The 27,281-nt window shown below is 40.6% G+C and overlaps 2 protein-coding genes across 9 annotated transcripts in view; both read left to right on the forward strand.

The window, feature by feature from the left end:
• The window catches only part of LOC115850793 (protocadherin beta-6-like), a 36,975-nt gene extending 11,271 nt beyond the window's left edge, over positions 1 to 25,704 (forward strand). Inside the window, exons 1-4 of one of the 8 annotated variants that reach the window (XM_060296328.1) lie at positions 15,631 to 18,080; positions 18,156 to 18,210; positions 20,803 to 20,850; positions 21,373 to 21,581. In XM_060296328.1, the coding sequence (XP_060152311.1) occupies positions 15,822 to 18,080; positions 18,156 to 18,210; positions 20,803 to 20,850; positions 21,373 to 21,446 (2,436 nt within the window). In that variant the 5' untranslated portion in view covers positions 15,631 to 15,821 and the 3' untranslated portion in view covers positions 21,447 to 21,581. Of the gene's footprint in view, positions 1 to 15,630 lie in introns of those variants that run through there. The other 7 variants (XR_011377338.1, XM_060296326.1, XM_060296330.1 and 4 more) reach the window with 7 other exon arrangements.
• On the forward strand, positions 1,296 to 7,134 carry PCDHB5 (protocadherin beta 5). The gene has a single exon (XM_030841091.2). It carries the CDS (start codon positions 1,541 to 1,543, stop codon positions 3,929 to 3,931), a length of 2,391 nt encoding a protein of 796 aa, XP_030696951.2. The 5' UTR covers positions 1,296 to 1,540; the 3' UTR covers positions 3,932 to 7,134.
• Positions 25,705 to 27,281: the final 1,577 nt, after the last annotated feature.

The raw sequence follows: 27,281 nt of genomic DNA on the forward strand, positions 1-27,281 counted from the left end.
AAAAATAGACAAAAAACTTATGTACTTCACAAGAATATACACTAATAAAAATAAACGTGGAAAATGTGCTCAATTTAATTAATCATCAGGGAAATGCTAATTAAAATTACAATATGACATCATTACACACTCATCAGAAAGGTTAAAATTAAAAGATATTATCAAATGTTGACAAGCATATGGAGCAACTGGAACTCTCACTCTGCTGGTTTTGGTAAAAACACAGTTGAAAACTGTTTTGCAATATCTATTAAAGATATATATATGTGCACATCTTAAGGCACAACAGTCTAACTCCTAGGAATATAGTAAATATAAATGCACACATAGACACCAAAAGACATATACAAGAGTGTTCATAGCAGCACTACTCAAAATATTCCCAAACTGAAAAACCCCAGTGTCCATCAACTGGAGAATAAAAAAACAAATGGTGGTATAGTCATACAATAGAATACCATAAAGCAATGAGAATAAAATAAATTAGAACAATATGTAACAGATGAATTTTACAAAGGTAATGTTGAGTGAAAGAAGACAAACATAACACTCTATAACTCCATTTGTATAAAAGTTCAAATGCTCTATGATAATAGAAATCAGGAGATTTCTATTATCATAGAAATCATAGTTATATCTATTTCTATGTTATATCTATATATATATCTCTCTATATATATCTATATATATCTCTCTATATATATATTTCTATGTTATATCTATATTTCTATTATCATAGAAATCATAGTTATATTTCTATAACTCCATTTGTATAAAAGTTCAAATGCTCTATGATAATAGAAATCAGGAGAGTGCTTACCTTTGGGGGGAGGGGGCAATGAGAGGAGGGGGCTTCTAGGGTTTTTGTAACATTTTAATTTTAATTTAGGTTTTGCTTATGAGTGTGTTTACTTCCTGAAAATTTTTTGAGTTGTACACTCATGATTTATGCCCTTTTCTAATATGTAATATTTTAAAATAAAAATAACTTTAATAGTGTAAACTTTTGTAAACATCCATTATTGCTTATTTCGTGAATATAATCAAATAAGAATCACACAAAAGAAAGTTTCTTCAAGTACTCAAAAGATATTTTATGAGGAATACTAGTGTTTTAGTTTGTTCTGAATAGTATTCTTTCGCTGGAAGTTAACTTAGCACATGTTTATTTAGAACTTACAATAACTGAGAAGTGGAGATACAACTGGGAACACTTCTGTGACTTTCTAACTTGGAAAGAGACGGCAAATACTATATGCAATAGTAAATAAGGACGCCTGGTGGTGCTGCAGGCTAGGAGTAGGAATGAATGGCTCTGTGGATACCCGGGAAGCCATTAAGCTGGGAATCAGAACTCTGAATGCTTTCTAAAAGAAGGAAGCATTTTACATAAGATCTAGAGGCAGAGATCTCCAGAGAAGGGCATCGTTCTACTGCAGGTCAGTCAGAAAGATCTAATTCGAGTTTATTTAACCAAATCATCTGGGTTGATTGCATACGGAATTGAAGAAACTGCAAGTTCTTGAACCGGGTCTGAACAATGGAGACTGCACCAGCAAAAACGCTACAGAAAAGGCAAGTTATCTTTCTTGCTATATTATTGCTTTTGTGGGAGGCTGGCTCTGAAGCAGTTAGGTATTCCATGCCAGAAGAAACTGAAAGTGGGTCTTTTGTGGCCACCCTGGCAAAAGACCTGGGGCTCAGGGTGGGGGAACTGGCCACTCGGGGCGCGCGAATCCATTACAAAGGAAATAAACAGCTCTTGCAGCTGGATGTAACGACCGGGAATTTGCTTCTATATGAAAAACTAGACCGGGAGGTGCTGTGTGGGGCGACAGATCCCTGCATACTGCATTTCCAACTATTACTGGAAAACCCGGTGCAGTTTTTTCAAGCTGATCTGCAGCTCACAGATATAAATGACCATTCCCCAGAGTTCCTCGAGAGGGAAATGCTCCTAAAAATCCCAGAAAACGTCCAGACAGGGACTGTGTTTCCTTTGAAAATAGCTCAGGACTCTGACATAGGTAGCAACACTATTCAGAATTACACAATCAGCCCCAACTCCCATTTTCATGTTGTCACTCATAATCGCGGAGACGGCAGAAAATACCCAGAGCTGGTGCTGGACAAACCGCTGGATCGGGAGGAAGGGCCTGAGCTCATTTTAACCCTCACGGCGCTGGATAGTGGGGCTCCGCCCAGGTCCGGGACCACTGCAGTCCGCATTGAAGTCGTGGACATCAATGACAACGCCCCTGAGTTTTTACAGTCGGTCTATGAGGTACAGATTCCGGAGAACAGCCCCCTAAACTCCTTAGTTGTCGCTGTCTCCGCCCGAGATTTAGATGCAGGAACGAATGGGAATGTAGCCTACGCTCTATTCCAAGGTGATGAAGCTACTCAACCATTTGTAATAGACGAAATAACAGGAGAAATTCGTCTGAAAAGGGCATTGGATTTCGAGGCAACTCGATATTATAACGTGGAGATTGCAGCCACAGATGGCGGGGGCCTTTCAGGAAAATGCACTGTAGTTATAGAGGTGGTGGATGTGAACGACAACGTCCCCGAACTGACCATGTCGACGCTCACCAGCTCTACCCCAGAAAACTCCCCAGAGACTGTGGTGGCCGTTTTCAGTGTTTCTGATCCAGATTCCGGGGACAACGGTAGGATGGTTTGCTCCATCCAGAATGATCTCCCCTTTCTTTTGAAACCCACATTCAAAAACTTTTACACTCTAGTGACAGAGAGGCCACTGGACAGAGAGAGCAGAGCGGAATACAACGTCACCATCACCGTCACAGATATGGGGACACCGAGACTGAAAACCCAGCACAACATAACCGTGCTGGTGTCCGACGTCAACGACAACGCCCCCGCCTTCACCCAGACCTCCTACACCCTGTCCGTCCGCGAGAACAACAGCCCCGCCCTGCACATCGGCAGCGTCCGCGCCACAGACAGAGACGCGGGCGCCAACGCCCAGGTCACTTACTCGCTGCTGCCGCCCCTCGACGCGCACGTGCCCCTGGCCTCCCTGGTGTCCATCAACCCGGACAACGGCCACCTGTTCGCCCTGAGGTCCCTGGACTACGAGGCCCTGCGGGCGTTCGAGTTCCGCGTGGGCGCCGCCGACCGCGGCTCGCCCGCGCTCAGCAGCCAGGCGCTCGTGCGCGTGCTCGTGGTGGACGACAACGACAACGCGCCCTTCGTGCTGTACCCGCTGCAGAACGCCTCGGCGCCCTGCACCGAGCTGGTGCCCAGGGCGGCCGAGGCGGGCTACCTGGTGACCAAGGTGGTGGCGGTGGACGGCGACTCGGGCCAGAACGCCTGGCTGTCATACCAGCTGCTCAAGGCCACGGAGCCCGGCCTCTTCGGCGTGTGGGCGCACAACGGCGAGGTGCGCACGGCCCGGCTGCTGAACGAGCGCGACGCGGCCAAGCACAGGCTGCTGGTGCTGGTCAAGGACAACGGCGAGCCGCCGCTCTCGGCCAGCGTCACGCTGCACGTGCTGCTGGTGGACGGCTTCTCGCAGCCCTACCTGCCGGCCCCTGAAGCGGAAGCGGCGGACGCGGCCCCGGCCGCCCCGCTCACCGTCTACTTAGTGGTCGCCTTGGCGTCGGTGTCGTCGCTCTTCGTCTTCTCGGTGCTGGTGTTCGTCGCGGTGCGGCTGTGTTGGAGGGGCAGGGCGGCCTCGGTGGGTCGCTGCTCGGTGCCCGAGGGCCACTTTCCGGGCCACCTGGTGGACGTCAGCGGCACGGGGACCCTGTCCCAGAGCTACCAGTACGAGGTGTGTCTGACGGGAGGCTCCGGGTTAAATGAGTTCAAATTCTTGAAGCCGATTCTCCCCAACCTCCCGACCCAGGGCGCTGGTGAAGAAATAGAGGAAAACGCCAACTTCAGGAATAGCTCTGGATTCAGTTAGGGATCTCATCATGATGCAAGGTATTTGTCATTTATCTCTAATTTCCCCAGATACCGAATTTGAGGGCGTCATGGAGAAAAATTCCATCTTCCGATATAGCCTTGATTTCCTTTTTGTAATGAATTAGTCCAGTTAACTTTCCCTTGTCCAATTTTTGAAAACTAAATTCTGTTGTCATTGCATTTATTTATAGTGTGCCATTCCAAATCCTTGCATGCTGTTGATTTTCCTGAAATTTTTGCTCCTTCCGTTGGTACTTGTTGCAATGAACTGTCTTAATAAAATATTGTTTTCTCTATATTCATTCTGTTTCATCACGCTCTAAGTTATTTGATGCTAAATAGCAAAAATTTAAAATGTTTAAATATTCATTTTGTTTGCAAAGGAATACATTCATATAACAAATATAATACGTGAGAAAACATGATGAAAACCAACACTTCTATTTACACTTCTTTCCTAGCTCTCATCCTACTGGCAAATAATTCTTTAAATGAATATTTTATTTCAATTATAACATACATACAGAAAAGTGAAAAATCCTTAACACAGCTCACTGTATTTTCAGAAAGTGAACATACTTGGTATCAGCATCTTGAAGAAACGAAACATTATTAGCATCCCAGGTGCCACACAAATTACCCCTTAAAATCACTACCAGCTCAAGTATAACAAATATCTCAACTTCCAATACTATAGTTCAGTTTTGCCTGTTTTGAATTTATATAAATGGAATAGTAGAGTGTGAACTGTTTTGCATCTGGCTTCTCAACAATATGTTTATGACATTTATCCGTGATACTGCTTTTAATTTTAGTTCTTCATTCTTGTTGCTGTATAGTATTCCACTGTATGAATATGTCACAATTTATAACCCATCTTACTGTATGTGGATATTGGGGTTGGTGCAACGTTTGGCTGTTTGAATAATGCTGCTATAAACATTCTCTTACATGTCCTTCAACAAACATGTATATGCATTTCTGTTGGGTATATACCTAAGGGTGGAATTACTACTCATTTAGTTAAGTGCATATCCACTTTTAGTAGATATTTCCAAATCGTTTTCCAAAGTGGTTGTCCCAGTTTACATTGCTTTCAGCAGTGTCTGGATATACCAGTTCCTCAGCATTCCTGCCAACACCTGGTATTATCTGTTTTTCATTTTATCCCTTTGGAAAGCACTTTTAAACCTTCATTTTCTAACTTTTTAAACACTTTCTTATCACTAAAGAATATGTTTGTAACTTTTTCGTAAACTTTAAACAATTAATTTCATGCTATTGTTGTTTGGTATCTGGTACTTAAAATTTCTCTCATACATCCTTCACATATAGCTGTCTCACTATTTTCTGTTACTTCTCTGCTCAAACTGAAAGCTCCATTTATTGTTCCACTAACAATAGTTTCTTTTGATTTTCTTGGATGAAAGAAACTAATAGAATTCTTATTTTTCCTGTTACTTGTTTTTCCCTTATACTTTCAAACCTCTCAAAAATGCGCTTTTACTTTTATATAGTTAGGGTTAATGACTCATTCTACAACTGTAGCTAAGAATTCCTTGTTTGTCTATAGATGTTTTAAAACCTGAAAAGCAATGTTAAAATTTTACTTTTAATGACCATATAAATTATGAATGCCCTGCAGGTAAAGATCACCAGGAACACATTATATCAGAACATTATAGTCAGTAAAGGTGGGTTTACTGACTTATAATGAGGGAGACTGCACACCATGGGGAACCATGGGTCAACTAAGTAACAGTGCCCTACAAAGGAGTTAGAGGATTTGGGCTTATGTTAGGTGATTGCGGTAGGGTTCAAGAAAGTCTCCTTCTTTCCTTCTTCTTTTTTTTTTTTTAATTCCTTCTCTTTGCTACAGTATATCCTCTAGTGGCTTCTTAAGAGAGAGTGCACAAAAATAAACTTTCTCTGTCTCTGCATATCTGAAAATGCATTTAGTTTTCACTTCCACTTCATAAATGTCTTACATGTTACTTATGTCATTCAATGTTTTATACATTCTAACGATTCATGCCTTTTCATATCTGGGATTTTTTCATCTCTAGTATTATTTCCTTAATAATTGTATTCCTAACTTTAGCTTGTTATGTTTGTCTGAGACTTGTACTTGTTGGATATTAAACATGTTAAATTGTTTCTCTATCTTTCTTATATTTCTCTTTTACATCTTTGGTTTTTCCTCTATATCCTAACTTAGAGTTAGTCCCTCATTTTATTTTGAGTATTTTTATTGATTTTTTTTTGAATTTTTAATTTTAGTGGCATATTTAAATCCCGAAGAGTTTTCTTATTATCTGATTGTGTCTTTTCCATAGTAGCACTTGGGATTTTCAAAGTTCACTTTATTTCCTGAATGATCTGTTTCCTGGAGGTTGCATTTCTCTTTTTGTGTTTCTGTGTCATTTGTGGTTTTCATATGTCTGGTGATAGATTATCTGTTCATATGTAAGAAAAAGAAACTGAGTAGCTGGTGTGTAGCAATTGCTGTTTTCTCTTCTCTGCTTTGTTTTTATTCAAGATTTTTTTTGATGTGGACCATTTTTAAGTTCTTTATTGAATTTGTTACAGTATTGCTTCTGTTTTATGTTTTGGTTTCTCGGCTGTGAGGCATGTGGGTTCTTAGCTCCCTGACCAGGGATCAAACCTGCATCCCCTGCATTGGAAGGTGAAGTGTTAACCACTGGACTACCAGGGAAGTCCCAAGTCTTCTCTGCTTTTGTGTGATAAGGTGGTCTGCACCCAAGTTTCTGTCCTGAGTGGAAATTTTGACATGGTGCTCCATGTGAGGTAGTGCAGAGCCAGGTTTATAAAATATCAGACTTTACTTTAAGGGGCATTGTGATGAATGGGCAAAGAACTCTTTTCAGGATGTGGCCCGGCAAGTGTCAGGAATAAATATCCTAGTGTTCTCCAAAAAATTTTCTTTTATTTCTTTAGAAATGAGCCTTGGGCTTCCCTGGTGGCGCAGTGGTTGAGAGTCCGCCTGCCGATGCAGGGGACGCAGGTTCGTGCCCCGGTCTGGGAAGATCCCACATGCCGCTGAGCGGCTGGGCCCGTGAGCCACGGCCGCTGAGCCTGCGCGTCCGGAGCCTGTGCTCTGCAATGGGAGAGGCCACAACAGTGAGAGGCCTGTGTACCGCAAAAAAAAAAAAAAAAAAAAAAAAAAAAGCCTTAATGTTTTTGAAGGAAGGTTTGGAGGGAAACTAATAATTATTAAAATTATATGTTACATACAATGTATTATTATTATTACTATTATACAATTTCTATACACCTTACTGTTTTCTAAATTCTTTACACATATCTCATTTAATCCTCAAAATAATGGTACAATTGGTATGCCAATTTTAGAGATGAACAAACTGGACATACAGAATTAAAGTAACTTGCCCAAGGCTACCTAGCTAGTAAGTGGTGGAATCAGGATTTGAGTCCAGGCAGCCTGACCCTAAAGACATTACTTTTTTGTTTTTATTTTTTTCTATTTTGAAATCTATTAAACATTCCAAAAAGTGTATACAATGTATATGTGCAGTTTAAAATAAAAATAATAAAATGTTCATCACCCAGCTTAAGAATTAGAACAATACCAAGACCTTGGAAATCCCTGTGTGCCTCCATGATAACATCTTCCACCCTCATTATAATCAACCACTATCCTGAATTTTTAATTAATTACTTGTTATTCTTTGTAATTATATCAGATATGCATATATAGCTAAATAATACATTGTTTGATTTTTGTCTGTCTTTGAAATTTATATAAATGGATTCATGTAGTATGGATCATCTGTGGGCTTGCTTTTTTCAATCATTATGGTATTGAATTCATCCATGTTAATGCAGTTCATTCATTTACACCACTCTACAGTATTCCACTATATAAATACACCTTCACCTTTAAATTCATTTTAATGTTGATTGACTTTTGGGTTGCTCCAAGAGTTTTGTTACCATAATAATACCGCTATAAGCATTCTTGAATACATCTCCTCATGCACTTGAGCAAGAGTTCCTTTTGGGTACAGGCACATCTAGGAAGGTACTACCTGGGTCATAACAACAACTAGAAAGATATCGAAGTGAATAAAATAGACTATTAAAAGATGCCAACACCAAGATGAAAGAGATGTTGGAAATATCTGAGAATGATTTTTAAGTGGACTGAAAAATGCCTCAATGAGCAATTATAAACATGCTTGAAACAAAAGAAAAAATATTCTCAGAAAAGAAATGTAAAGTGGCAGCAAGGAAATAAAGAAATATAAAGGAATACCAATGGAATTTTTACAAATTAAAAATACAATCATTGAAATGAGAAACAGCGGATGAGCTCAACAACAGGAAGACAAAGAGTCAGGGAACTAGAAGATAGAACAATAGCAATTATGTACCCAATTTGAGCAAAAGAGAGAAAACAGAGTGTAAAAACTAACAGAGCCTCAGGGACCTGTTGGACAATACCAAGAGATCTAATATTTGTGTCACTGGAATTCCAGAAGGAGAGGAGAAGACTTTCCAAATGTGGCAAAAGATAGAGACCCAGAGATTCAAGAAGTCAAACAAATCCAAAGCAAGATAAACAAACAAATAAAAAATTTATACCAAAAGACACAGTCAAATTTCTGAAAACTAAAAAGAAGGAAAAGATCTTAAAAGCAGCAAGAAAGAAATGACACATTACCCATAGGGCAATAACTATCTGAATGAGAGTAGATTTCTCATCAGAAACCATGGATGTCAGAAGAAAATAGTGTATTTTCCAAGTGGTGAAAGAAAAGAAAAATTAACCCAGAATTCTATGTCCAGTGAAAATATCCTCCTGGAAGAAATTGGTTGCCAGTAGGCTTACCCTAAAAAAAAAAAAAAAAAAAAAAAAAAAAGGCTAAAGGGAGTTCTCCAAACAGAAAGGAATCAATAAAAAAAGGAATCTTGGAACATCAGGACAGAAGGAAGAACACAGTAAACAAAAATATGGGTAAACACAATAGACTTTCCTTCTCCTTTTTAGAATTTAGTTTTCTAAATTATGTTTCACGGTTGAATCCAAAATTATAATACTGTCTGATATAGTTCAAAATGTATGTAGAGGAAATATTTAAGACAATTATAAATGGGGGAGAGTAAAGGGAGGAAGGTTTTCAACCCTTCTCTTGAACTGGTAAAATGACAACCAGTAAACTGTGATAAGTTATGTGTGGGCCAACCACTATAAAAGCTATACAAAGTGATACACTAAAACCCACTATAGAGAAATCAAAGTAGAATTCAAAAAAACATTCTAATAACCCACAAGAAGACAGGAAAAAGAAAATGGAGAAAGAAAAGATAGACAAATAAAAAATAAAATGGCAGACTTAAGCTTTAACATATCAGTAATTATATTAAATGTAAGTGGTCTGAACACACCAATTAAAACAGAGGTGGGCAGAATGGGTTTTTAAAAATGACCAACCATATGCTGTCTATAGGAAACTTCACTTCAAATATAATGATACAGGGGCTTCCCTGGTGGCACAGTGGTTAAGAATCCTCCTGCCAGTGCAGGGGACACAGCGTCGAGCCCTGGTCTGGGAAGATCCCACAGGCTGTGGAGCAACTAAGCCCGTGAACCACAACTATTGAACCTGCGCTCTAGAGCCCATGAGCCACAACTACTAAAGCCTGCTCACCTAGAGCCCATGCTCTGCAACAAGAGAAGCCACTGCAGTGAGAAGCCCACACACCACAACAAAGAGTAGCCCCCACTTGCCGCAACTAGAGAAAACCCATGCGCAGCAATGAAGACCCAATGCAGCCAAAAATTAATTAATTAATTAATTAGAAAATATATATAATGATACAGGCAGATTGAAAATAAAAAAATAGAAAAATATATTATGCAAAGAAAATGACATTGGAGATATAGCAGGACATTATATAATGATAAAAGAAGACATAGAAAGCCTAAATATGTACACACCAAACAACAGAGTTGAAAAATATGTGAAGCAAAACCTGATAGAACTGAAAGGAGAAATAGATCCACAATTAAAGTTGGAGACTTAAACACCCTCTCTCAACCCTATCTCAACTGACAGAACAACTAGGCAGAAAATCAGCGAGAGTACAGAAAACTCAATACCATCAACCAACATATTTATAGAACACCCACCCAAGAACTCCAGAATACACATCCTTTTCAAATGCTCAGAGAACATATACAAGACAGACCATTTAAACAAGTCCATAATATAAACTTCAACCAATTTTTAAAAATTGAAATCATACAGCATGGGTTCTCCAACCACAATGGAATCAAACTAAAAATCAACAGAAAAATAACAGGAAAATCTTCAAACACTTGGAAACTAAACAACACACTTCTAACTAATCCATGGGTCAAACACAAAGTCTCAAGGGAAAATTTTCAAATATATTGAAGTGAATGATCTTCCCCAACCATTTCAGATTTCAAATGTGTTTAGCATCAAACTGTTTATATTTTAAAACTTTTCTGCTGCATATATCACATCAGTTGAAAGGTTTTCATAAGTTATTGGCTTATATATCATTTCTGTCTTTTCCCTGAATAATTGTGTTTTTCCTTGCACATAACTAAATTTAGAAAGATTTCCAAGAGGTTCAATCCATCCTTGAAGTTTAGTCTTTATCTTTCATTTTTAATAACTTGAAGATTTTTTAAATGTTATAATGGAATGAAAGGAAAACAAACACATGTGGCATATAAATGGAAATCAGCTTGATCAGCTATGCAACAGTTATAAGTTAACTAAATAAAATTAAGTTTAACACACTTTACAATGTTTCATCAGTTAAAGTACTATTTCAACTCACTGGTAATAATACAACTAAATTAATCTTGAAATGGTCACTTCAAATTAGCATACATAAGCAAGAAAGAGCATGGGACACGGTGATTTTTTACATTGTTTACCTTTCTGTGTTGTGTCCAGAGGAGACCAATATTTTGCCACATAATTATTAAAATTAACCTGGAAAATATAATTAAGACAGTTCCCAGTGAATCATGGAAACGTTCATTATCTTTAACACTGATGGATCCACTTGTTAAAAATGATACAGTTAAGATTGGTGCATTTCAATTTGTGTAAACATTATCTTAAGAAAAGAACTATACAGTACTGGCACAAAAACAGACATATAGATCAATGGAACAGGATAGAAAACCCAGAGATAAACCCATGCACATATGGTCACCTTATCTTTGATAAAGGAGGCAAGAATATACAGTGGAGAAAAGACAGCCTCTTCAATAAGTGGTGCTGGGGAAACTGGACAGGTACATGTAAAAGAATGAAATTAGAACACTCCCTAACACCATACACAAAAATAAACTCAAAATAGATTGAAGACCTAAATGTAAGGCCAGACACTATAAAACTCTTAGAGGGGGCTTCCCTGGTGGCGCAGTGGTTGAGAGTCCGCCTGCCGATGCAGGGGACACGGGTTCGTGCCTCGGTCCGGGAAGATCCCACATGCCGCGGAAAGACTAGGCCCGTGAGCCATGGCCGCTGAGCCTGCGCGTCCCGCAACGGGAGAGGCCACAACAGTGAGAGGCCCGCGTACCACAAAAAAAAAAAAAAAAAAAAAACACTCTTAGAGGAAAACATAGGCAGAACACTCTATAACATGCTTTTGACCCACCTCCTAGAGAAATGGAAATAAAAACAAAAATAAACAAATGGGACCTAATGAAAGTTAAAAGCTTTTGCACAGCAAAGAAAACCATAAACAAGATGAAAAGACAACCCTCAGAATGGGAGAAAATATTTGCAAATGAAGCAACTGACAAAGGATTAATCTCCAAAATTTACAAGCAGCTCATGCAGCTCAATATGAAAAAAACAAAAAGCCTAATCCGAAATTGGGCAGAAGACCTAAACAGACATTTCTCCAAAGAAGATATGCAGATTGCCAACAAACACATGAAAGAATGCTCAACATCATTAATCATTAGAGAAATGCAAATCAAAACTACAATGAGATATCATCTCACACCGGTCAGAATGGCCATCATCAAAAAATCTACAAACAATAAATGCTGGAGAGGGGGTAGAGAAAAGGGAACATTCTTGCACTGCTGGTGGGAATGTGAATTGGTACAGCCAGTATGGAGAACAGTATGGAGGTTCCTTAAAAAACTAAAAATATAACTACCCTACGACCCAGCAATCCCACTACTGGGCATAGACCCTGAGAAAACCATAATTCAAAAAGAGTCATGTACCACAATGTTCATTGCAGCTCTATTTACAATAGCCAGGACATGGAAGCAACCTAAGTGTCCATCAACAGATGAATGGATAAAGAAGATATGGCACATATATACAATGGAATATTACTCAGCCATAAAAAGAAACGAAATTGAGATTTGTAGTGAGGTGAATGGACCTAGAGTCTGTCATACAGAGTGAAGTAAGTCAGAAAGAGAAAAACAAATACCGTATGCTAACACATATATATGGAATCTAAAAAACAAAAAAAAATGGTCATGAAGAACCTAGAGGCAAGATGGGAATAAAGACACAGACCTACTAGAGAATGGACTTGAGGATACGGGGAGGGGGAAGGGTAAGCTGGGACAAAGTGAGAGAGTGGCATGGACATATATACACTACCAAACGTAAAACAGATAGCTAGTGGGAAGCAGCCGCATAGCACAGGGAGATCAGCTCGGTGCTTTGTGACCACCTAAAGGGTGGGATAGGGAGGGTGGGAGGGAGGGAGATGCAAGAGGGAAGAGATATGGGGATATATGTATATGTATAGGTGATCCACTTTGTTATAAAGCAGAAACTAACACACCATTGTAAAGCAATTATACTCCAATAAAGATGTTAAAAAAAGAAAAAAAGAAAATAACTATACAAAAAAAAAACACTGAGTGGGAGGCATAAAGTGGAGGAAAAAGTACAGATGAAACAAGACAGAATGTTGTGAAGCTGGGTGATGTGTACATGCAAGTTTATGCTGTTTACTTTGTATATGTTGAACTTTTTCCATAATAAAGACTTGAAATGAATTATTCCTTGTGAGACGTTTGTAAAAGCAAAGTCAATTCAACTCTAGCCGATCAAATCAAAGCAACTGAGAAGCATTTTCCTGTTGGAATCTAATGTAATCCACTTTCCAAAAAGGCAGTTTCTTCACATACCCAACTGATATCTTTTGGGGTTACATTAAGATACTATCTTCTTGGGGCTTCCCTGGTGGTGCAGTGGTTAAGAATCCGCCTGCCAATGCAGGGGACATGGATTCGAGCCCTGGCCTGGGAAGATCCCACATGCCACAGAGCAACTAAGCCTGTGCGCCACAGATACTGAGCTTTCACTCTAGAGCCCGTGAGCCACAACTACTGAGCCCTCGTGCCACAACTACTGAAGCCCGCAGGCCTGAGAGCCCGTGCTCTGCAACAAGAGAAGCCACTGCAATGAGAAGCTGGTGCACCGCAATGAAGAGTAGCTCCTGCTCGCAACAACTAGAGAAAGCCCGTGCACAGCAACAAAGACCCAATGTAGCCAAAAAAAAAAAATTTTTTTTTTAAAAAAGAGGGGCTTCCCTGGTGGCGCAGTGGTTAAGAATCCACCTGCCAATGCAGGGCACATGGGTTCGAGCCCCGGTCCAGGAAGATCCCACATGCCTCAGAGCAACTAAGCCTGTGCACCACAATTATTGAACCTGCGCTCTAGAGCCCACGAGCCACAACTACTGAAGCCCCCGCGCCTAGAGCCCGTGCTCTGCAACAAGAGAAGCCACCGCAATGAGAAGCTCACGCACGGCAATGAAGAGTAGCCCCCGCTTGCCACAACTAGAGAAAGCCCGCGTGCAGCAACGAAGATCCAACGCAGCCAAAAATAAATAAATTAAAAAAAAAGAGGAAACCAAAGAAGATAACAAAAAGATACTATCTTCTTTCTCTCTATCATAACAGGTAATGCTCTCACAGACACTTCAATGATCTAACTTGATTTTTTACACATACTGTACTAATAATTAAGATTTGCTTTAAAATGAAAAAATATTTTAATAAGCTGTATTTGAGGATGCCTGCAGGCAAAGAGAGTGAATAAAGGACACTATGGATGCCAGCGATGCCATTAAGTTGGAATCAGAACTCAGACTGCCCACTGAAAGGAGGAAGCATTTAGGATTTAGCTAGAAATAATTTTGTTTCAGAGAAGAAACTAAACCCATCTAAGATGTTTATGATTGTTGGTTTTACTTCATCAGTGTATTTTGTTATTCAGATCCTCAAGGAAGTCTGTTCTCAGTAACATTTATCAAGTGAAACAAAATGATCTTAATTTTATCCTTCTGGGTAGATAGAGGTGCTTTTCAACTACAAAATGACTTCATCTGTTCAGAGTTTAGATTTATTTACCTTTATTTATTTTAGCTAGAGTTGAAGTATTTTGAAAAATATCATTTTTAATCCTCCATATTCACTCTTTACCTGAAGTGAATTTTGCTTGAACTCGATTGATTTCACCTCTCAATAAATATGAAATCATTCTTAAATGAATTATGTTTGGTGTATTTTGTGTACTCAGATATGCACTGACCTATTTAATGTATTCTCAGGAAGTTTAGAGATACATTTTCCAATTTATCTGAGCAGAAATTGGTGAGCTGTGAATGAATATAGCCATGATGAACCATCATTGAATTCCAAGGTATCCACTCAAATATAATTCACCTTTCACACTACCTTATTTGGTCTATATTTATAGGACCTAGTGTCATCCTTGTTGTGAGAGACTGGTAGAGGTGATTCTTGAATGTTTGTTTTCTGCATTGCATATGCTCTTACAACAGGGCAATATATTTGGACCTTGATTAATTACTTAATATAGCAGGGAAATTTAACCCAAAAGTTACAATAAAATGAAGACCACTAATAAAATCATGACCATTTCTACCCATACAAAAATGAAGGGAATCCTAAAATGCTTACTTATGACAGATACCTGATTGCTCCTAGTCCCTCTTTTAAATACTTTAATTTGATTAGATACTTCTATCATAAGTATTTCTTGGCCTCAATTTTCCTAATAGCCTAATTGTTCCCTGTACTGTGCAGGTGTGCCCACAAAACAAAGTAAGTATGTTGTTCATATCATATTATTAGCCATATAATTTAGAGAATGATTGTGTATTTTAAGATTGGTCTTGCTAACCAACTTTTACATTTTGTATAGTTTGTTGATGGGACAATTAAATAGTATACTTGGATTCAGAAATTACACTGCTCCTCAGAGATAAACTGCACTGCCAATGAATAAAAGTTGGTTATAGGAAGTTTACATTACCTGAGGGAATGATTCTTAAATGTGTTAGTTCGCATCAGAATCACTTAAGAAGTAAGACTGAAGTGCAAATTTCTGTTAGTACTGCCAGAGAATTTGATTCAAGTTCTAGAGGGGAGCTCAGGAATTGACTTTGAAAAAACACCCCGAGACTCCCAGGTAAGTCTTTATGCATGTGTTTCACACACTACAGTTTGAGAAACACTGACTTTTAAAAAAACCTTTTAATGCTCAGATTTTGGATGTGGTGTTGACCTGCAGCACCCCACGAAGTTATTAATTTGAACGCATGGTGGCAGTGCAGGCTAAGAGAGTGGATAAAAGCTCTGCATTCAGTGGACTCCATTTCACGGAGAAACCCAAGAAAAAAATACAGAACACACAGCTAAAGCTAAGATAGAAGTGTTCGGGGAGTGGACGCCACCAGAAAATTATAAGAACGAATTTGAAATTTTATAGCAGACATTTTGGAGGGTCAACGGCGGACGTGGTGATTGGGATCGGAAAAGGATTTTTCCTCTGGAACCAGACATAACAATGGAGATGGTGCAAACAAAAGTACATCATAAGAAAAGGCAAGTGGTGATCTTTATTATATTGATTCTTTTGTGGGAGGCAGGTTCAGAATCGATTCAGTACTCTATACTGGAGGAGACAGAAAGTGGCACATTTGTGGCCAACCTGACAAAGGACCTGGGACTCACAATGGGAGAGCTCGCTGCCCGGGCCGCCCGAGTTGTTTTTAAAGGGAATAGGCAGTATTTGCAATTTGATCCAGAGACCTATGATTTGCTGCTAAATGAAAAACTGGACCGGGAGGAGCTTTGCGGCTCTACTGAGCCCTGTGTGCTACCCTTCCAAGTGTTACTGGAAAATCCCTTGCAGTTTTTTCAGGCTGCCTTGCTAATTAGAGATATAAATGACCACGCCCCAGAGTTCCCCGCTAGAGAAATGCTACTAAAAATATCAGAAATTACTATGCCAGGAAAGGTATTTCCTTTGAAAATGGCACAGGATTTAGACGCTGGTAGCAACAGCCTTCAGAGCTACAAAATCAGCTCCAATCCTCACTTCCACGTTCTCACTCGGAACCGCAAGGACGGCAGGAAGTCCCCAGAGCTGGTACTGGACAAGGCGTTGGACCGTGAGGAGCAGCCCGAGCTCAGGCTAATCCTCACAGCGCTGGATGGCGGGTCTCCGCCCCGGTCTGGGACCACAAAAATTCAGATCGTGGTCTTGGACAGCAATGACAACGCCCCCGAGTTTGCTCAGGAATTCTATGAGGTCCAAGTCCCTGAAAATAGCTCCGTGGGCTCTCTGGTTCTCACCGTCTCAGCGAGAGATTTAGACGCAGGATCCTTTGGGCAGGTATCTTATGCCCTATTTCAAGTCGATGATGTTAACCAACCCTTCGAAATAAACGCAAATACGGGAGAAATTCGACTGAGAAAGACATTGGATTTTGAGGAATTTCAATCATATCAGGTGGATGTTGAGGCCACAGATGGTGGGGGACTATCAGGAAAATGCAGTTTAGTCATCAAGGTCCTGGACGTGAATGACAATGCTCCCGAACTGACTATGTCGTCACTTACCAACCCCATCCCTGAAAACCTGCCTGAGATCATAGTGGCAGTTTTCAGCGTATCGGATGCAGATTCTGGACATAACCAACAGGTTACTTGTACTATAGATGACAATCTCCCCTTTCTTCTAAGAACATCCGTTGAAAATTTCTACACCTTGGTAACAGAAGGAGCGCTGGACAGAGAGAGCAGAGCCGAGTACAACATCACCATCACCGTCACTGACATGGGAACCCCCAGGCTGAAAACCGAGCACAACATAACCGTGCTGGTGTCCGACGTCAACGACAACGCCCCCGCCTTCACCCAGACCTCCTACACCCTGTCCGTCCGCGAGAACAACAGCCCCGCCCTGCACATCGGCAGCGTCCGCGCCACAGACAGAGACGCGGGCGCCAACGCCCAGGTCACCTATTCGCTGCTGCCGCCCCTCGACGCGCACGTGCCCCTGGCCTCCCTGGTGTCCATCAACCCGGACAACGGCCACCTGTTCGCCCTGAGGTCCCTGGACTACGAGGCCCTGCGTGCCTTCGAGTTCCGCGTGAGCGCCGCCGACCGCGGTTCGCCCGCGCTCAGCAGCCAGGCGCTGGTGCGCGTGCTCGTAGCGGACGACAACGACAACGCGCCCTTCGTGCTGTACCCGCTGCAGAACGCCTCGGCGCCCTGCACCGAGCTGGTGCCCAGGGCGGCCGAGGCGGGCTACCTGGTGACCAAGGTGGTGGCGGTGGACGGCGACTCGGGCCAGAACGCCTGGCTGTCGTACCAGCTGCTCAAGGCCACGGAGCCCGGGCTGTTCGGCGTGTGGGCGCACAACGGCGAGGTGCGCACGGCCCGGCTGCTGAGCGAGCGCGACGCGGCCAAGCACAGGCTGCTGGTGCTGGTCAAGGACAACGGCGAGCCGCCGCTCTCGGCCAGCGTCACGCTGCACGTGCTGCTGGTGGACGGCTTCTCGCAGCCCTACCTGCCGGCCCCTGAAGCGGAAGCGGCGGACGCGGCCCCGGCCGCCCCGCTCACCGTCTACCTGGTGGTGGCCTTGGCGTCGGTGTCGTCGCTCTTCCTCTTTTCGGTGCTGGTGTTCGTCGCAGTGCGGCTGTGCAGGAGGGGCGGGGCGGCCTCGGTGGGTCGCTGCTCGGTGCCCGAGGGCCACTTTCCGGGCCACCTGGTGGACGTCAGCGGCACGGGGACCCTGTCCCAGAGCTACCAGTACGAGGTGTGTCTGACGGGAGGCCCTGGGACCAGCGAGTTCAAGTTTCTGAAACCTATTCACCCTAACTTCCCTCCCCAGGGCACTAGGAGGGAAATGGAGGAAAACCCCACCGTTCGGAATAGTTTCCTGTTCAGTTAAGTATCGGATTATTCTATTAAACCCTACTTAATAAGTTAGAAATCTCTTTTAAGTTAAACCCACATGTTACTAATGCATAATACTGACGGTCCGTTTTCCTGATTATTTTATTACTGTTCCTTAGGGTGAAATTTTAAAAAATCAGGTACTGGGTATGCACAGTATTTTCCCTATATTATCGTTAGTAGTTTTTAAAAATTACTCTCACTCAAGTATATCTGAAAATTTGAACAAAAGTAAATTTTTATTTGCATTATTTAAACAATTTTTAATTGAATAATCTATCCTTTTTACAAAAATTATATTCCAAAGTCCTTAAGATTGTATTTCTAAGTAGTGGTGACAATTGTCATCACTACTGCTATGTAGGGAAAAAGTTTTAATGTATTTAATATTATTTAATCAAATATTTAAAATTTTAATGTGATATTATTGAATGTATTTGATATTATTTAAAATGGAACTGGGCTTAACTAAATTATATTTAGCTGTGTTCTGTGTCCAAATAAGTGAACTATCATGGCTCTTTTGTCAGGGATGATTACCAATCAATTCAATAAGTGTAGGGAACACTTACTGTTTTGTATTCCCAGTATAAGTTTAGGGTAACTAAAGTGTGGAAAACTAAAGATAAACGCTAAAGATGACTAAATGCTAAAATAGCCATTCATATTTATGTGTATTTCAGTATACCACAATAGCCAATACATATTTTCTATGAATATAGACTTAACAAAATTATCAACACATTAAATTAGTTTGTGAGCTTCATATAAGAATATGCTGGCCCTTTTAAAACAACACCAAGCCAATTATAAATGCTTAATAAATATTTGCTAAATGTTATTAACATACCAATAGTGAATTTAAAAAAATAACTTTCAAGGAATTAGTAATACTAATATTCTCTTTACAATATAGTATCCTTGCCAATAAGTGAAATTATTAAATATCACTGTTTTAACTTTCCTTCTAAACAGAAAACATCCTTGTTCACCCTAATCTCTATTACAGAATATAAAGTGCTTGAGAGTACATTTTATCTCCTTGTCTTTGTCTAACAGTTTGCAAGTTCAGAGGTATTTTTGGTAAAATCCAAATTATACTTTTCAAACTCCTCCTCCTTCTATATGTGTGATACCTGCCAAGCCCTAAGTAAGTTATGAGCAGCAGGTTACTAGCTTATGTCAGATTTTCCCTTCCAGCCCTGTGTATGCACCATTTATCTTTATTAACCACAAAATCATTTACTTTCACAGTTTAACCCATATTTGATTTTATTTTTGTTGGTTATATTTGTAGTATTTTATGAAATATCCCTCTTTACAAGGTCCCATCAAAGTCTGGCAGTGACAATTGAGTGAATATTTTCTTTTTATCCTTAATTAAAATGGAACTGGGCTTAACTAAATTATATTTAGCTGTGTTCTGTGTCCAAATAAATGAACTATCATGGCTCTTTTGTCAGGGATGATTACTGATCAATTCAGTGAGTGTAGGGAACCCTTACTGTTTTGTATTACCAGATATTTCCCCTCTCCTCCTTCATTCTTCTTTGGGGGAACTGCTTCTTACTCCAACCACATGGCTTTACTTGTTGCAGTGGATTTTTTCAGTAACCCCATCTGCACAGTTCCAGAGGGTGTACACTGGCATGGGCCCTGTCCAATGCTGACAGGTCAAAACCCTTCCCTAGAAAGTATATGTTTGACTTCATTGGCTTTATTGCCTTCTTCATGTTTGCAGAAAGACATTGCCTGAATTCAGAACTTACTGATTTCCAATAAAACAAATGGGCATTTCTTCTCAACTTTAGTGAGCTATGCACACAATGAGTTTATGAAGGAAAAAAAATTCCCCAAGGTTATGTATACAGAGACTGAAAAGAAATCACATTTTTCAGAAGTTACAGGCACACTGCAATTTGACTGGGAGTAGAAACTGGATTTAAAATTTTATAACTTCTTCTAACACGATAGAACAAATTCGTATTTTTGTAATAGAATGTAAGCTCCTGAGAGCAAGAATTTTTGTGTTTAATTTACCGCTTTATCCTGAGAAGCTAGAAAAATTCCTGCACAGAGAAATACTTATTAAATAAATAAATAAAATTATCTTGAGCCCAGTTTTGTCTACTGAACTTGTACCTTTATAGAGAAGATGAATATATAGATAAATAGGTATTACTTTGCTCTCACAACTGTTGTTAGATACTTGAACAAAACTGCATCACAGGTGAGGGGGAAAGGAGTTTATAACACTCTATGACCCAAAAGGTGTTCAATGCAGTTTAGCTATTATTACGTTACTCTTTGAAATAAAGACTACCTGAAGTTGTGAAGCAGAACGCGTGGTGGCGCTGCAGGTTAAGAGAGTGAAAAACTGTCGCTGCATGCTCCCAGACTCCATAAAAACCGATCCGTTTCTGGCAGCTCACAAAGGAAACATTCACACTGATGGGTAAAGAAGATTTCAGAGAGGCAGCTATCCCCCTGTCAACGTTAAGAGCTAACTCAAGATTACTGAACCAAGATAGCAGAGTTGGCTGCAAAACAATTATTTTGTGATTAAATACTGCATCTTTTAGACCCGGAGGAACCATGGAGACGCCGCTACCCAAAGCGACGCAAAAAAGGCAAGTGACTGCCATTATTATTCTATTACTATTGTGGGAGGTGGGTGGTGCGGTCATTAAGTATTCCGTTCTAGAAGAGAGACACAGCGGCTCATTTGTGGCCAACCTAGCAAAAGATCTGGGGTTGGGCTTAGGAGAGCTGGCCTCGCGGGGCGCCCGGATTCTTTCCAAAGGGAATAAACAGCATTTGCAGGTCGAGCACAAGAGTGGGAATTTGCTCCTAAAAGAAAAACTGGACCGGGAAGAGTTGTGCGGTGACATGGATCCATGTATACTGCATTTCCAGGTGTTACTGAAAAACCCGGTGCAGTTCATTCAAGGTGAATTACAGCTCCAAGACGTAAATGACCATGCCCCTGAGTTCCTGGAAAATGAAATCCTACTGAAAATCTCAGAAAGTAGCCATACAGGAACCGCATTTCCTTTGAAAATAGCTCAAGATTTAGATGTGGGCAGTAACACAGTTCAGAACTACACAATTAGCACCAACTTCCATTTCCACCTTTTCACTCGAAATCGCAGCGACGGCAGGAAATACCCGGAGCTGGTGCTGGCCAAAGAGCTGGACCGTGAGGAGCAGCCAGAGCTCAGGTTAACCCTCACGGCGCTGGATGGTGGGTCACCGCCAAAGACTGGGACTTCCCAGGTTCTCATCATGGTCCTGGACATAAATGACAACGCCCCTGAATTTGCTCAGCAGCTCTACGAGGTGCAGGTCCCAGAGAACAGCCCTATAGGCTCCCTTGTCATCACTGTCTCTGCCAGAGATTTGGATGCTGGGACCCACGGAGAGCTCTCCTACTCATTTTTCCAATCATCAAATCAAGTCATTCAGGCCTTTGAAATCAACACAGTAACGGGGGATATTCGATTAAAAAAAATGTTGGATTTTGAGGAAATTCGATCTTACCGTATGGAAATTGAGGCCTCAGACGGTGGGGGTCTTTCAGGAAAATGCACTGTAGCCATAGAAGTGACGGATGTAAACGACAACGCCCCTGAATTGACCATGTCATTACTCATGAATGATATCCCAGAAAACACCCCTGACACTGTGGTCGCTATTTTCGGAATTTCAGATCCAGACGCCGGGGACAATGGCAAAATGATGTGTTACATCCAAGACCATCTCCCATTCCTTCTGAAAATTTCTGTAGAAAATTTCTACACCTTGGTAACAGAAGGAGCGCTGGACAGAGAGAGCAGAGCCGAATACAACATCACCATCACCGTCACAGATATGGGAACCCCCAGGCTGAAAACCGAGCACAACATAACCGTGCTGGTGTCCGACGTCAACGACAACGCCCCCGCCTTCACCCAGACCTCCTACACCCTGTCCGTCCGCGAGAACAACAGCCCCGCCCTGCACATCGGCAGCGTCCGCGCCACAGACAGAGACGCGGGCGCCAACGCCCAGGTCACCTACTCGCTGCTGCCGCCCCTCGACGCGCACGTGCCCCTGGCCTCCCTGGTGTCCATCAACCCGGACAACGGCCACCTGTTCGCCCTGAGGTCCCTGGACTACGAGGCCCTGCGGGCGTTCGAGTTCCGCGTGGGCGCCGCCGACCGCGGCTCGCCCGCGCTCAGCAGCCAGGCGCTGGTGCGCGTGCTCGTGGCGGACGACAACGACAACGCGCCCTTCGTGCTGTACCCGCTGCAGAACGCCTCGGCGCCCTGCACCGAGCTGGTGCCGAGGGCGGCCGAGGCGGGTTACCTGGTGACCAAGGTGGTGGCGGTGGACGGCGACTCGGGCCAGAACGCCTGGCTGTCGTACCAGCTGCTCAAGGCCACGGAGCCCGGGCTGTTCGGCGTGTGGGCGCACAACGGCGAGGTGCGCACGGCCCGGCTGCTGAGCGAGCGCGACGCGGCCAAGCACAGGCTGCTGGTGCTGGTCAAGGACAACGGCGAGCCGCCGCTCTCGGCCAGCGTCACGCTGCACGTGCTGCTGGTGGACGGCTTCTCGCAGCCCTACCTGCCGGCCCCGGAAGCGGAAGCGGTGGACGCGGCCCCGGCCGCCCCTCTCACCGTCTACCTGGTGGTGGCCTTGGCGTCGGTGTCGTCGCTCTTCCTCTTCTCGGTGCTGGTGTTCGTCGCGGTGTGGCTGTGCAGGAGGGGCGGGGCGGCCTCGGTGAGTCGCTGCTCGGTGCCCGAGGGCCCCTTTCCGGACCACCTACTGGGCGTCAGCGGCACGGGGACCCTGTCCCAGAGCTACCAGTACGAGGTGTGTCTGACGGGAGGCTCCGGGACCAGGGAGTTCAAGTGTCTGAAACCTCTTGTCCCCAACATCATGGGTGAAGGGGTTGGTACGGACACCGAGGAAAACTCGAACTTTAGAAACCATTTGGGGTTCAATTAAGAATCTCACTTGACAAGGCGTGATAAATGATCATATTCACTAATGTATTAATTTCCAACCCTTTCATTCACATAGAGCTTACATATTCACTCATTCGTAAGTTTTGTCATATTTATAGTTTGAAGTATTTTACATTCAGAATCTCTAGGTGTTTTTTATTGTTGCTGTCTTTTTTTTTTTTTAAGCCCTTCACATTTTGCATGTGAGATGAGACATTAAATGGTGAAATGGTCTCAGTTTTTTGGTGGTCAGATTTTCGGAAGTCACAAATGTTTTCAGATTCCTGATATTTGAGCTTGTTCGTTGATATCTCGTTATGACTAAGAGAATTATGTTTTACGATTATCATAGCATGTCAGGCTATTGTAAATGATGGCTTTTAGGTTTAAAAATAATTTTCACCTATGCAAAAAATTTTGTGACCTCGAATATCGCTGGATTTCTGTAGTGTTGTTTTGAAAACACTATTGTCTTTCCTCAAATGAACTAATATTTTATCTGGATGTTTTCTGAGTATTCTCTTTTACAAAATTGATATTATTTAGACCGTCTGCCATAATTTAAAAGGACTTAATCCCAGTTAAATAGAAAAAATGTTGGTGGAGTTATGATTTCTTTTTCATAATAAATGGTTTTTAGTATGCAAATAATGATTTTCATTCTTTTAAAATAATATGTAGTCACATGATTCAAACATATTCAATAAGACCAAAAGAGAAAGTGAATTAACACCATGATTCTCCCACTCATGAATAATTATCAATGTCATCATCATTCTAAAATATTTCTATGTTGCTTATAAGTTACTAGCTGGATGGAAATAATTTTATAAAACGAATCTGTAAGAAACTGCTTCTTTATAATTAAAACCATCAGATTTTACTGAAATATAATAAAAATAATATGAAACTACAGAACTTGGTTAAGCTTAAGTAAATATTCCCTATAAGGTTAACAAACAGGAGTATGGTGCATATTAAGATATTAGCAATAATCAACTGCCTGCTGAAAGACGAGCAAATAAACATTCTTACACTTCCTCCTCTCCTCACCTTACTTTATACTTTTGTTATATGTAGTTACCTTAACAATGTTTATAACACTTACAATGTGTTTTAAAAGGATAATCTTCATAATTGTTTAGACATTTTATGTTTCAAATATTTAAGTCATCAAATAACGCTACTTTTTTCAAGCTTATTCAAGTCTGTCCAGAGGTAACAACTTTTGAACCTTTTGTTTTTTTCCCCCATTATACTTGCCTCCATATTTCTAAATAATATGTTTACAAAATGCTTTTTCTCAAATTTAAGTTTTAGATATTATCCATTTACTTCCAAAGGGCACACACACAAACTTGCACATTTCTTCTACCCCATCCTCTCTCATACCTGTATCATTATTCTGTTTAAATAGTGTTTAAATAATTATGACTATGTAAATATCACTTAGACCCAAACCTCATATTGCTCTAAGATTTTGTTTCTATTTCTTTACTCTTAAGTTAATAATTGCCTCATTTTCCACTTTACTTTAAAACCCTTAGAAGAAAACATAGGTGTAAATTTTTCTATGTACATATTTTAAAGTTATCCCCATACTTTTTAAAGTCTAAAGCTCCTCATTGTATTATTAAGCCCATAAAGAAAACCTCTCAGTTCCATTATTTTTTCTTGGAGCTACTGTGGAGCCACCCAGACTCCTGCTCAATTGTACACTATTTTCTCTCTAGACCTACTCCACAGCTGGCAGTTTGGGGTTTGCTATACCCTTCATCCTGGAAATTTCTTTTCTCTCTCTCATGTGTTTGATTTCATTTTCTGCATTTATTATGTCTTCCTCTTTATTGGTTTACCCCCCTAAATTCCTGAAAAATATTTGGTGACAAATTTATTCAGAACTTGAACATCTGAAAATTTTGGATGCTATAAAATCAAATGTTGATTTGTTGATTTTGTTGGATGTGGAATTATAGGTGAGGAATTATTTGCTACTAGTATTTTGAAGGCATTGCTTCATTGTCTTCTAATCTCCAATGTTGAGATATTCAACATTCTGATTACCCATTTTTTCTGAGACCTATTTTTTTCCTAGATCCCTGGTTCTCAACTGGGCGCAAATTTGCCACCCAGCAACATCTGGTAATGTGTGGAAACGTTTTTGATTGTCACAAGTGGAGGAGATGGTGCTAGTGGCATCTGGTGGGTAGAGGCCAGGGATGCTGCTAAACATTCTACAATGCACTGGACAGCCCCCTGCCCACAAAGAAGTATATGGCCCCAAATGCCAATAGTGTTGTAGCTGAGAAACCTCGCTCAAGATGAAATTAGGTCATATATTATCTCCATTGTTGTAGAATTTCTTAATTATGTGTCATAGTGTAAGAATTTTGTCGTTTATTGTGATAAATACCCAATGAGATTTGTCAATCTTGTGTAATGTGTTCTTTAGACTAAGACAGGATTTGGGATTTGTGTGTGTGTGTGTGTGTGTGTGTAATTTAAAAAATGATTTCCTCTATTCAGTGTTCTTTGTTTTCTTATTCTGTAACTCTTGTTAGTTGTATAGTGACCTCCTTGGTTGATATTTAATTTTTCTTAACATTTCTCTATTTACTATTTTTGTCTTTATTTCCCTGGATTCTAATAGATTTTCTCAACCTACTTTTTAACACTTCTGATTGAGTTTTAAGCTTTTGCTAGTATAGTTTTCCTCTCAAAAAGCTCTCTTGTTCTCTGAAGGTTCTTTCTATAGCTTTTTAGCTTTTAATTTTTAAATTGAGATGTGATTTACATACCCTAACAGTCACATTTTAAAGCTGTTCAGTGGTTTTTAGCATATTCAAACAGTTGTACAATCATTACTGCTGTCTAATTCCAGAACATTTTCATCACCCTGGAAAGAAACCTGGTTCCCATTAATGGTTACTTTCCCTTCTCTCCTCCCTCTAGCCTTCAGCAACCACTTATCAACTTTATGTCTCTATGGATTTGTCTGTTCTGGACATTTTATATAAATGGAATCATACAACATGTAGCCTTTTGGGTCTGTCTTCATTCACTTAGCATGTTTCCAAGGTTCATCCGTGTCGTGGCACATATCAATACTTCATTCCTTTTTATGGCCAAATAATATTAATGTGGTATTGATGTACCATATTTTATCAGCTGATGGACGTTTGGGTTTGTTTCCACTTTTTCACTATTATGAATAATGCTGCTGTGGACATTCATGTACAAGTTTTTATGTGGATGTATGTTTTTGATCCTCTTGGGCATATACCCAGAATTAGAATTGCTAGGTCATAAATACAGTTACTCTGTTTAACTTCTTAAGAAATGTCAAACTGTTTTCTAAAGTAACTGTACCATTTAACATTCCCATTGACAGTGTAGGAGGGTTCCAGTTTCTCCTCACCAACACTTGTTATTTTCTTTTTGATTATAGCTATCCTAGATGGTGTGAAGTAGTATCTCATTGTGGTTTGGTTTGCATTTCCCAGATGGCAAATGATGTTGAGCATCTTTTCATTTGCTTATTGACCATCTGAATATCTTCTTTGGAGAAATATCCACTCAAATGCTTTGCACATTTAAAAATAGGATTTTGGTCTTTTTATTGTTGAGTTGGAGTAGTTCTTTATTCTGGATACTAGACCCTTATTAGACATATGATTTACAAATATTTTCTCCTATTCTGTGGTTTGTCTTTTAAATTTATTGATAGTATCCTTTGAAGCACAAAAGATTTTTTTATTTTAATGAAACCCAATTTATTTATTTTTTCCTTTGGTTGCTTATTATGCTTTTGGTGTCATATCTAAAACATCATTGCCTAATCCAAAGTCATGAAGATTTACACCTATGTTTTCTTCTAAGGGTTTTATAGTTTTAGCCCTTACACTTAGGTCTTTATCAATCAATGGCAGCCTTTTATTGTATCACAGAGGCTTGGTCTTTTCTTATACTTCTGAAGATATTAATTTTAATTAATTTTAAGGTTTTTAAAATTTTTCTTCTAATCCTAGCATTTCATTTTTCTTTAGTATTACTTTTATCCTCTCTGTCTTTGT

This window comes from Globicephala melas, chromosome 3, assembly GCF_963455315.2.
Source record: "Globicephala melas chromosome 3, mGloMel1.2, whole genome shotgun sequence".
NCBI lineage: Eukaryota > Metazoa > Chordata > Mammalia > Artiodactyla > Delphinidae > Globicephala > Globicephala melas.

Bases quoted from the DNA above. Each gene is read 5' to 3' on its own strand.
- PCDHB5 (XM_030841091.2), top strand. From the start codon at position 1,541: ATGGAGACTGCACCAGCAAAAACGCTACAGAAAAGGCAAGTTATCTTT.